General features: G+C 35.0%; 1 protein-coding gene across 1 annotated transcript in view; it reads right to left on the reverse strand.

The window, feature by feature from the left end:
* KCNT2 (potassium sodium-activated channel subfamily T member 2) overlaps positions 1–12,475 on the reverse strand; it is a 550,024-nt gene that overhangs the window by 183,940 nt on the left and 353,609 nt on the right. The window contains exons 11-12 of the mRNA XM_069074469.1: positions 9,916–10,052; positions 6,169–6,232 (exon numbers count right to left, since the gene is read on the reverse strand). Coding sequence (XP_068930570.1) covers positions 6,169–6,232; positions 9,916–10,052 — 201 coding nt within the window. The remainder of the gene's footprint in view (positions 1–6,168; positions 6,233–9,915; positions 10,053–12,475) is intronic.

Raw genomic sequence — 12,475 nt, forward strand, 5'->3', positions numbered from 1 at the left:
CACTGAACATACATTCTTTTGGAAATTAGACTTCAACAAGTTCATTGGAAAATAAAGGTATGATGGCATGGTCAGAAAACTCTCAATGAGAGTAATATTCAAGATGGTTGTTATTTCTAAAATATTTTGACCATAAAAACACAATGATGATAAAAATAGAGAGGCATCAATGTTGCACACATGAAATAATCTAATGACTTCATGTTTTAAAAGAATAGTACAAAAGATGGAATCAGTCAACAAAGAAAAATATGAGAAATGCAGCACAAATCTGTAACACAAATATCAGGAAGTCTAAAGCCCAAAATAAACAGGCTTGTGAAAATGGTATTTTCTAAAAAAAGAATTCTTAAACTACTTTAAACCAGAATAGGATGCAATAAGAAATGAGAATAGATAAAAGAGGAAAGTGAAACCCATACATTTCTATTTTGTTTCCAACTTTTCTACCAAGGAAGATGATCTTCAAACTGAAAAGAGTAGAACAAACATGGTTAAGAGAGAACTACACCATCCTGTAAAATACACCAAGTACTGACATAACCAATGCTTATTATGCACCTATTCTTTGCAAGGCACTGTGTTGGATAAGAGGGATGCAAAGATGAAAAATAAGCTTTTATTATAAGAAACAAATATCCCTATCCTCTCCTGTACTTCTCTATTTCTATTCAGGGTACCCCTTTCCTCTTAGTCATCCAGGTTTGCAATCTTGTAATCATCTTTGACTTTCCTCTCCCTCACTTCACATATCCAACAGGCACCAAGTGCTACAAATTCTTAATCTACTGTCCCTTGGCAAGGCCTTCACCACTGATCACCTGGTGTATCCAGTAACCTCCTAATTAATATCTTTGCCTCTAGTCTTTTTCCTCTCCAATCTATTCTCCATCTTGCTATCAAATAGATATTCATAATACACAGGTCTCACTATGTTAACCTATTGCTGTAGCGGTTCCCAAAGTGGATGCCATGGCCTGCAGGGTACTGGAATGATCATACATGGGGGATGTAAAAAAAAAAAAGCAGTAAAGCCCCAAATGAGTCAAACAAATGCAAACGTGATCATTTCGATAGAATTACAAGAGGATCCACCCTAGCCCCTTGTTTGTCTCATCATTTTATTACTTTTATATCTTAAAGACAAATAAAATGGAAGTTTCAAAAAGTATCAATGTATTTGATAATTTTTTGATACTGATTTGTATTTCAAAAAGTATCAATAATCAAAAAAATTTTTTTTTCCATTCAGGTTTTTAATGAGCTGGGGCAAAGGCCCCCAAGGAAGCACTAGTGGAGGGAGGGAAGGGGATGCAGGTATAGCACCCAGGCAGGCAAGGTCATATCCCCTCCCTCCACCAGTTCTTGTGGAAAAAAAAGAGTCACATATACATATATATATAAAACTGATGAGAAATCTGGGGGACCAATGATTCCCTATTCCACCCAATGGTTACAGGGAGCGCCTAGTCCTGTAACACAGGCCCGGGCATACTGGGGACACCTCTGCCCGTCACCCAAGCCCAGACCTCTATCATACCGGATACTGCTGAGGAATCAGGAGGTGGTTGCTCTCCCCTCAATTATGTCCTGCCCCCCTGTGGCAGGACATGTAAATACCAGCAAGATAGACACACCCCTAAGCAGCAGAGCGAGTCCTAGAGAGTCTATCCGGATACCCCCTGCCCCACAACACTTTTGAAAGCTGGTCTTTAAGGGGCAGGGGCTCCTGAAGGATAGTCTGGCTCTGGGGGGCAGGGGAAGAGAGAAGCCCTAAAGCCCCCTAGCCCCTTGCCCAGGGCAGGCTTGTAGTCCTGGCTGAAGAAGAGGATGTCTCTAGGAGTGACGGATGGCCCTGCTGCCCTGTTGATGGTGATGGTTGGAGGGCCACTATGCTTGAGCACATAATTCCCCAACCCGCTGCCGGAGGTGGAAGGCAAATTCAAACATGGTGGCGGCCAGGCTCTGCTCAATGAGGTATGCTTGAATGAGCCTTCGTGGTGTCATCATGTCTTCAGGGATTATTCTATTAAACTTTTTCCCCCTCATCTCCTCACTTGTCCTCTGACTGAAATATCAGTATTTTCTTTTGAAATAAAGGCTTATAGTGAAACGAGAAGAACCAGAAGAAGAACACTGTATGTAGTAACAGCAATATCATGCAATGATCAACTTTAATATACTCAGCTTTTCTCAGTAATACAATGATCTAAGACAATTCCAAAAGACTCGTGATAGAAAATGCTATCCATGTCCAGAGAAAGAACTATGGAATCTAAATGCAGGTCAAAGTATATTATTTGCATTTTTTTTTGTTTTTTATTTCATAGGGTTTTTCCTTTTTGTTTTTTCACAACATGACTAATGTGGCAAAATCTTGGGGGTAGTTAGCGGGGAAGGAGCGAGGGAGAAAAAAAATTTGGAACTCCAAATCTTATAACAGTGAATATTGAAAACTAAAAATGAATTAAATATGTAATTTTAAATGTTTATGTAAAAGACTAAATATATATGCAAATTTATTTCCTTTTCATTAACCTTCTATAGTTAAAGGTCTTCCAGAAATGAGCCATTCTTCTATCTACATCATCAGAAAGTGTTTTGACCTTAATAATGTTTTTCAACCACAGATTATTAATTTTTGATTAGATTCCAGTCCTTTATCAAGCAGGAGAACAATCAAACCACCAAAATAGCTGCTGTGCCTCTTTCATATCCATGATTTAACAGTGAATTTCTAAAAGTAAGCATTTTAATAAAGACATCTTGTGAGATGGTTTACCATATGAATGCATTCATTTTCATGAAATATTATTAAATTCAGGGCATGAGTCTTTATACTACCTATTCTTTTTTTTTTAGTTTGATTTAATTCAGAACAAAACAAAACAAAAAAGAGCAATGTACAGAAACTAATTCTAGGGCTGGAAGCATTTCTTCTGGTTCTAGGAACACTGCTGTTAGAAGAACAAAAAAGAATGATTCAATAAATTTTGCAGTGTCAGCAATCAAATAACTGTCAGGTTTTTTTTAAATAAGGCATCCTGTCAAAAAGAGTGCACAATCAATATTTTCCAATGCTATACTCAGTTAGCTAAAAGAAGTATACATGGGAACTCTTAATAAGGCACTAGAATAGCTTGGTAACAGATTTTGGGGGAGGAGAGAATTTCATTTAAAAGTATTAGCTTCAAATGAATTCTATCATACAAGTTAAGGATTATTCTATACTCAATGAATAAATTATATTTCTGTATGCATAAAGGGGGAAAGAAAATGTCTTTCCATTCTACTAAATGACTCATCAATGAAAGATATCATTTAAACAAAATACTGGGAAGTATCAAACATACTCAAGGGATAATGGTTAATACAATTGGGCTAAAGTAGAGAGTATATAAAGAGGAATAGTATAAAGTAAGCTAAAAAGAACAGAGTTCAGCATAATCATATAATTTTTGGCTTTTTGAAGCAATCATAACCTGTTACTAAAATCTTAATCACCACTTTGGTTATTTGGTTGGAAGGCAGTGATTTTCATTGGAATAATGTCTCTCATTTCAGTTTTTCATCTCTTCACTTTCACTGAAATAATATGAAATATTTAATAAAGATTCTTCAGAAATATGAATTGATTCATTTTGCTTATTATTACATGAGAGGTGGCGTGATGGAGTAAGCAAGCCTTAGAGTCAGTTAATCTTTCAGTATAGTCAGGCAACCCTCCAATGCTTTACATTGCATAGAAGGTTCTAATTTGCAGTGTTAGAGGAAGTTTCCTCAATGAAAAGTCCTTATAGGAATGAGATCACAGGCTTGGATTATATAGATAGAGAGAGCATCTCAGTCAGAGAATAGCTGATTCCTATCTCTGATACATAGTACCTATGTGACCCTGGGCAAGTCACTTAATCTCTCAGTATCCAAGGGAATTTTATAAGACAATGAATTGCAGACATGATACTGCTGTGTTGGTAGAGGAAGTACCTTACCTGTTCTTGGATATATATTTACATACACAGACATATGTGTGTGTATGTATATATGTCTGGGTATGTGTGTGTTTCTATGTAAATATGTAATATAGGTATATATAGGTAGAAATGTATATAAATAAATCACTATATGTGTAAATGTATATACATGTATGTGTATATCCACACATCTAACAGATAGGTGCATATCTAAGTATCAATATATACATATATGGAAGATATCAGTGTATATCCACACACATATAGAGTATACTGATAATATAGAGTTTGGTGTTTTGTTTTATTTTTTTGGAGGGGGGAAGGCAAGCAAGGCAATTGAGGTTAAGTAACTTGCCCGTGGTCACACAGCTAGTTAAGTGTCAAGTGTCTGAGGCTGGATTTGAACTCAGGTCCTCCTGACTCCAGGGCCGGTACTTTATTCACTGTACTACCTCGCTGTCCCTATATATGAGTTTAATGTATACATGTATCTACATAGGTGTATATACACACACATAGAGGATAAAGGTGTATGTGAGTATAAATATATACATATATAGAATATATTGGTGTGTATATATACATATATGTTTCTATATTCACACATATAGAATATATTGGTATATATGAGTATAAATATATATTCATATGGAGAGAAGATATGGACATATATGTACATACACACACACACATATATATATATAATTACATAGAGGTTTTGTTCTAGCATTAAAGCAACCAATGCCTGGAGTCCTAATTAAAGAGGGAAAAAGTTCTAATCTTGGGCAACTATAGTATTACTAAGAAAAGTATTACAAATATCTTACAGGATATAGAATATGTGAAAATTCCATCTTGAAAAGGCATGCCACGACATACCTATTGCAGTAACAAACTCAATGTGTTTTTTGATGTTTCTCTTATTTAGAGGTATGTACGTAGGGAGACATTCCTTATTAAAAAGGTAAATCTAAAATGAAATTGTCTTAGAACACACAGATTTACTTGTGTTACAAAAGCCAATATACTTCTGTTTTTCTTGCTGGTTGCACTGAGAATGGACAAATATTTAGAATCTCTTTGTTGAACATTCAGTGGTGATAGGGCATTGCTATTCCTTTTCTACATTCTAAGAAATGTAGAAGTAACTTGAAAAATATGTTGCTCTCTGAAGGAGTCCTACAGTGTATTTTATACATATTAGATAATTTGGCTTTACTGAATGAGAGGGAAAAACGAGAGGGAGGAAGAGATAGAGACAGAAATAGAGATAGAGACAGAGATAAAGGGAGAGGGAGTGAGATGGAGGGAAGGAGGGAGAGAGGATTATTGATCAAGATACAAAATTATTAATGAAAATACTCTATAGCTTCAAGAAACATAAAGTCTCCAAATATTGTATGCTGACTTTGAGTTATTTGCTACATGTACTCTGATTTGGCATTTGGCATAGATTTCTTGTATTAACCAGTGAGTTATGCTATTTTACTTTCTATGAAACAAAATGAGTAGAAACAGACCAAGAAAGAATTCCTATAAATTAGTAATTACTGAAATAGTAATTACAGAGTCAATTTTGTATTCCAATCGAATCCCTTTCCTAAGATATAAGGCAACTTCTTTTAATTGGGTGGAATAAGTGACTTCTTTAATAAGAAATCAGGTCAATCCAATAAAAAAGGCAGAGATGTCTAATGTAAATACACTAAAACAGCCATTCTCTCAGCAGATGTATCCCCATTCTAGTTCTATTCTCACTGTATATATCAAACAGTTATTACACTTTACATACATTATCTTATGAGTCTCAAAAATAAAACCCAACCCTATTAGTTTATTATCCCTACTTTACAAATAAGCCTTTGAGCATCTTTGCTTAACATGCACCATGTTCAATGAATAAAATAACAGCAGTACAATTTGTATATCTATTACTTCACTTTGTGCACCAAGCATCATTGAATCAGTGGGGAAATATTGGAAAAACTTCAAAAACCCTCAGGCCAACTTGGTCAACATGGCAACTTTCTTTTTCAGAGAGAGATTTTAGAACCACATTATTCTCCATTAGGGTCAATAAACAATTATTACAAGAGGAAAAAAATAAAAATAACAGGTGCTTAAGGAGGCAGTAAGGGAAAAAAAGTATAACCAGTAGGAAACATGGGTTTCTTAAGGAGAATTTTATACTTACAGATGATGTCCGGTCGACTTCACATCGACTACTTAGGATGAAACAGGCCTCAGCATCATCCATCCTAAAAACATATAGGGAAAAAAAGAACCATGTACTGAACTCTATATTATACTTTTGGCTAAACTCCAGGGTTATAACGCATACATATAAAACTTGTCAGTGTGCACAAATAATAAATAGAAGTTGAATATCTAACAGAACATGCCAACTTTTTTATCATATAAGTTTCTTCTAAACATTGTTAGATACCATTTGCCAGAATTAACACAACATTTCCTACATTGTCAAAGTGAAAAGGATGCCAATTTTTTTCTCAATTCTAAAAATGACTTTAGTTTTACATCAGTCTTTTACTTAAATCAGGAACTGAGCATTAATCTTTATGATAAATTTTCACATTAATGTCTCAATAATAACTGCTTACATTGTATGACAATTTTACCTGCATCATGTGATTTGATATGCACAATAACCCTCCCCATCCTATAGATGAAGTAAATTGTCCAAAAGCATTTACCCAGTGACTACTACTATGTTCCAGGTAGTCTCCTAAGCTTCAGGAATATGAAGGCAAAAGTGATACCATCACTACCCTAGAAGAGCTTCTATTCTAACAGGGAACATATGAATAAATATAAGTAGATAGAGAATATATACAAAATGAGTACAAGGTAGGTAACCCTAGAGGTAGGTCACTAGGGCCTGGAGGAACTAAGAAAGATTTAATTTAATGCAGAAGGTGAAAAGTCAGCTATCTGAAAGAAAAAACTGAGGTTCCAAGAACTGAAAATGGTGAGAAATCCCATTCCAATCTGAGGGACAGCCAAAACAAAGGCATGGAAGAGTGATGGAGCATAGGGTGCATGCATAATAAGTAGACTGGTGTGACAGGACCATAGACTATAGAAACATATGAAGGAAAGAGGAAAGGAAAGGGATTATATAAACTTTTATGTGGTATCTACTATGTGCTGAGCACTTTTCACAAATATTATGACATTTGATGCTCAAAACAACCCTGGAAGGCAGGTGATATTAATATCCCCATTTTACAGTTAAGAAAACTGAGAAAGTTAAGTGATTTGCCCATTTTCACATAGCTGGTCAGTGTCTGAGACCAGATTTGAACTTAGGTCTTCCTGATATAGTCTATCAACTGTACCACCAGCTATCTCCATAAGAAGACTGGAAAGATGGGAGGAGCCCACTTGTGAAGAGTTCTAAATGTCAGATTTATTTCATTCTAGAGATCGTCAGGAGCTAATGGCTTTTATTGTTTGATGAATCGAGTTTTGCTCCCCGTTGCCTCCCTTGAGGGCAGGAACTGTCTTTTGCATTTTTTGTAGCCCCAAGCACTTAGCCCAGTGCTTAGCACATAGCAGAATCATAATAAAATGTTTTTGACTGACTATTAAAAAGACCTGAATTACAAAGGTCTGTGTGAATAGAGAGAAGGGAAAATTAACAAGCGACTGCAGAGATAAAAACAAGAGTTTGCAATTGATTAGATATATCTGATGACATTAAGGCCTAGAGGATGAACCTCAGTTAATAATACAGAGTTTCAAAAAGACATCAAAATAATAACTAAAGTGGTTAATAGTGACTGGAACAATTTCCCTCTTTACAGGGCCATGGTATCATATTTAATATAATAAACTCACCTGATGCACTCACACAATGCTAAAACAATTTAAATTTAGTGCACCATTAAGTATATTCCATTAATTATACTTAGAAAATATCTTACTTCACTTTCAAGAAAAAGTTTAAGCAGTAAGAATCTTCTAATTAAGTTAAACCACATAAGCAAACCAAAATAGCCTCAAACTCTCAAAGAGTGCCGATACTGGAGAACAAGAGACAAAGGGCTGGTATTCTAAGCCATCCTAATAGTCAGAACTCCCTCCTGGCTTTTTCATTGCCCTCAATGGCATGCCTCCCAAAACATACAGTAAAGAAGCATTTAATTCCAAAAGGACTTGCCCAGAAACCACTCACTAGCAACTGTCAGAACAACTGTTATGGGCTTTACTGGCTCTTGCTTTAAAAGCCTCCTATACACAGTGACTCCAGCCACTGGTGATGAATCATGAATTTAATGAGTATTATAGCATTTAGATCCTCACATGTAGAGGAGGAAACTGAGGCTCAGAGATGTTAAATTACCCAGAGTGACATAAATAATAAGGAACAGATCTATAGATGGCTGTTTGGCAGGAGATTAACTGGGGCTTCCTTCTGCTGCTGGAAACACGAGCTTATTTCCATTTAATAAAAGTTATATTTGCTACTGCGTTGTGGTTTTACTATCTTGGTGCTCCCATGATTTGAATCCAAACCCACTGCTGGCTGCATCTGGGCAAAAATTATACACTCTAAGTAGACCTGAATAATGTTCAATATTGTTTCATTGTTTTCATTCCACAAAATGTTTATCACAATGTCAAACACTTTGGTGCCCAGTAAAACATTGTTGAACTAAAATATGCAGTGATTTGAAGGTATTTTAACAAATAATTGAAAAAACTCAGTAATTTTCTGATTATATGAGGTAATTATGCTATGCCAGTATTCTTCTTATATGGTATTGCCAGTGGCAGGTGAGAGGTCAGGGAAGAATTGTCCATTTTCATGGGGAAAATACCTTATCCTAATTTTGAAACTTTCACAATGATTATCAGTATGACAATAAATGTTTTAGCCTCTATGATACTTAACAAAGTTTCAACACTGAAATCTGTTAAATAGAAAAAGGATAAGAAGACAAGCTTAAGGTTAATTTCAGAGTTTGTAGATGCTCAGATTTTCAGATCATATCTATTTCTGTTTAGCAAATGTATCATTGCGGGGGGAAAAGGATGGAGGTGAGAGGAGCAACTGAGAGAGAGCGAAAATACCCAGAATTGTGACCTAAAACTCTTGGACTAGAATATGTCTTTAGACTGGGTAAAGACTAAAGTGCAGCAGGAGGTAAAGGTACATTTTTTGCGTAATAGTTACCAAAATGCATTTTAACATTTTGTTACTTTTTATTGATTTTATGCCTTTGAGAGGCAATGTGAAAGCTGGACTCAGAACCAGGAAGACCTTGGTTTTAGATCCCACCTCTAACATATACTGGTTGTGTGATTCTGGGCAAGGGTCTCTGTGTTCTATGTATTTTTCTGGGGTGTTTTGTTTGTTTGCTTTTGGTTCTTTGTTTAAAACTGAGGTGCAAATCTACAATAATAGGAATTTCCTCCCTTTGGAATTTCAATGAAATCACAGCTCCAGTATATTTCCCTCTCCTATCACTATGCCTATGAGTTTAAAAACAAACAGACAAATATGTATACAATTAAGCATGTCAGTATGTTTTTTTCTATGGTAGATACCATTTTATCATAGTCCTGTACCTATCAATAAAATATAAAACATTAGAATAGAAGTGGCATTTCTATTGGGGTTTCAAGGTCAGAGGTACTCTAATAGGGTCATTTGACTATACCCCTTATACTAACAACATTGGCATTACAGCTATAAAGAGGAGGAGCTGGAACAAATAGTTTTCTAGCTCTCTGGGTTATATAAGAACTTGGGATACTCTGGTACTTCTTTGAGAGTTAAGTAGTACACACAATTCTTAAGGTAAACAAGGGACTTTCCAATGAATAGGATCAGGCTAATGGAAGCAGCACCACATAGTAGTGATTGAATATAGATAGGATAAGAAAGATGTAAAAAATTTTTTAAAATACCTACTTTGCTCTCAATAGATCCTGATCTTTCAGGGCTGAACCTTGTAGGTAGATGACTCTTTGGGACCACATTGGAATCTGAAGGACTCTTCGAACCTGAATATCTATTTCAGTTGGACATAAAATTACCACATAATAATCCTGTCAAAAAAAATAAAGCAAGTCCATGAAGGAAAATTTTTTTTTAAGTTTTGGTGTGTACTATCTAGGTGAATTAATAATCTAAATAATGAAAACTAGTTAAACTGAAAATCCTGCAAAAAGGCATCTTTATAATGAAGATGCTTTTATAATGTCATAAAATGAAAATGAAAAAAGATGTATTCTATCCATGTAAACATGATATATCTGACATCTCCATATTATTATTGATTGAGAAAGAGAGAGTCAGGAAGAGAAACAGAGAAGTCATCTCTCTCTCTCTCTCTCTCTCTATATATATATATATATATATATATATATATATATATGAGATAAAAAAATGTCTCTCACCACTTACCCAGAACTATAACACTATGGTTAGCTTTCTCAGTAGGTAATCCCATGTGAACTTCCTTGTTCAAAATTATTGCCAAAAGTAATAAATAACACAAGGCAAGCTTACATGTGTTTTTGCATTCTTAGTAATGCAATATTAGCTCATTTTAACATTATACAATATTAATAAAACTAATCTTTTGACCTTAACCCCCACATAAGTACTGGAGTTTATTTTCCTATCATATCCCATGCAGAGGCAAAAGTTGTTCTTCCAAAAATGCACAATGGAAAAACAAACAAATAAAAGTAAGAGTTCTGGGTTCTTAACTTTTTGTGTGGATACCTTTGGAAGTCATGAACTCTAAGAATCCCTTAGAATTTTTTTGTAATGGAAAGAAATGTTCAATTTCATATAGCTGCTAATAAAAATAGAGATATTTTTGGAATTCACTGAAGTTCATGGACTCCCTGAAATCTATGCATATATACCCAATAGGGGTCCATGAACCCCAGGTAACAAAACCCTATTAAAAGAATTGGGAATGAGGAAGAAAAAAGCCCCAGAAATGTGAATTTGAAGATAGGGGTTTGAATCTCTGCTCCAATGCTGACTAAAGGTGTGATCATGGGCCAATCACTTAATTTCCTTTTAGTTTAGTTTTCTCTTATAAAATGGGGGCATGACTGCACATTACTGAGTTGTTGTGAGGAAAATATTTTGTAGATCTTAAAGTACTCTAAGAATGTGGGTTATTTTGTTGTCTCATGTGACAGGATTAAGAGGTCATTCCAGAAGATAATGTAATAATACTTTCATAGCTAAAAAGGAATGTTGCTTATGTTATAAATGTTGCTATCTCCAGTGGCACTCTTGCTAAACAGAACACATAGGGTTTTGAGATCGCAAAATACATGAGAAATTCCTCTTTGTTAACTATTATTAAGTGATTATAGAACACTGTAAATCAATATAATATATTCGCATATCTTATAATGGCATAAATTCATCACTGTGGGACTAGTTTTATTCACTACATTCATAAACCAGCAGGTCTGGCCACAGGACTAGCAATCCCCTAGACAAATCGTCATCTATTTTTCCTAGGCTGCATCTACCAAAGGCTTTTAAGAGAATCTGCCTTCATGGAAACTGCCTAGAATTGAAAAAGAAAATTTATCTGATTTTCTCTAGGGGTCAGGTCGTATAAATATTAACTTCCAAAACACACTCACACTCTCTACTCTCTCTGTCTCTGTCTCTCTCTGTCTCTCTCTCTGTCTCTGTCTGTCTGTCTCTCTGTGCCCCTCCCCATATCTCTTAAGTTTTATTTTGCTCCCCCCAGATTAATCCTCTTTATAGTACATCATGGGCATACTTGGCAGTTTTCCCAGCATGAATGTGACAAGGAAAAAAATACAGAAAATAAATGTGGATTTCTTCAAATAAATACATAATTATGTGAATAGTATCCCAAATATTTACATAATTTTACTTAACATTTATAAATAAGACTTTGAAGAACAGGAAATATTTCACAAACCCTGAATTCATAGATCTTCTGCTCTGAATTGTGTTCACTTTTTAATAAAGATGTCTTTATCTCATGGTATTAGCCAGTTACACTACTCAAATTCATCAATATTCATTGATGCTAAACCTCCACATTATATTTTTAATTTGAATTTTAAGGAGCCCTCAACAGAAAAGGAAAGCTGCCATGTGTCATGGTCACAGTGACAGGGAGGGCTTAATTCTATATGCATAGACAAAGATATGCAATCATGAAACCTTGTGGTTCTAAGACTGGTTTTGTACCTGTCTTAAACCCATGTGATTAGTGCTAACCTTCCAGGTAGCACACTATCACAAAGATATGGCTTGTATTCTTATATAACTAAGTACAAATTGCCTGACATTTCTCTCTTAGCAACATGTATTAAAATTTCATAGAATTCAAATAAGCAGATGACAGTAAAAGGACCAAATTTCACTGTTTATATCATTGTATATTAAAACTCAATGTTTTATGAAAATATTACTTATGCCTTATCTAGGGAGAAAGGGGCAACTTTTAAATCACAAA

Source organism: Petaurus breviceps, unplaced genomic scaffold (assembly GCF_028583685.1).
Source record: "Petaurus breviceps papuanus isolate PSGF00001 unplaced genomic scaffold, PetGlider_PUasm1.0 90895, whole genome shotgun sequence".
Lineage (NCBI taxonomy): Eukaryota > Metazoa > Chordata > Mammalia > Diprotodontia > Petauridae > Petaurus > Petaurus breviceps.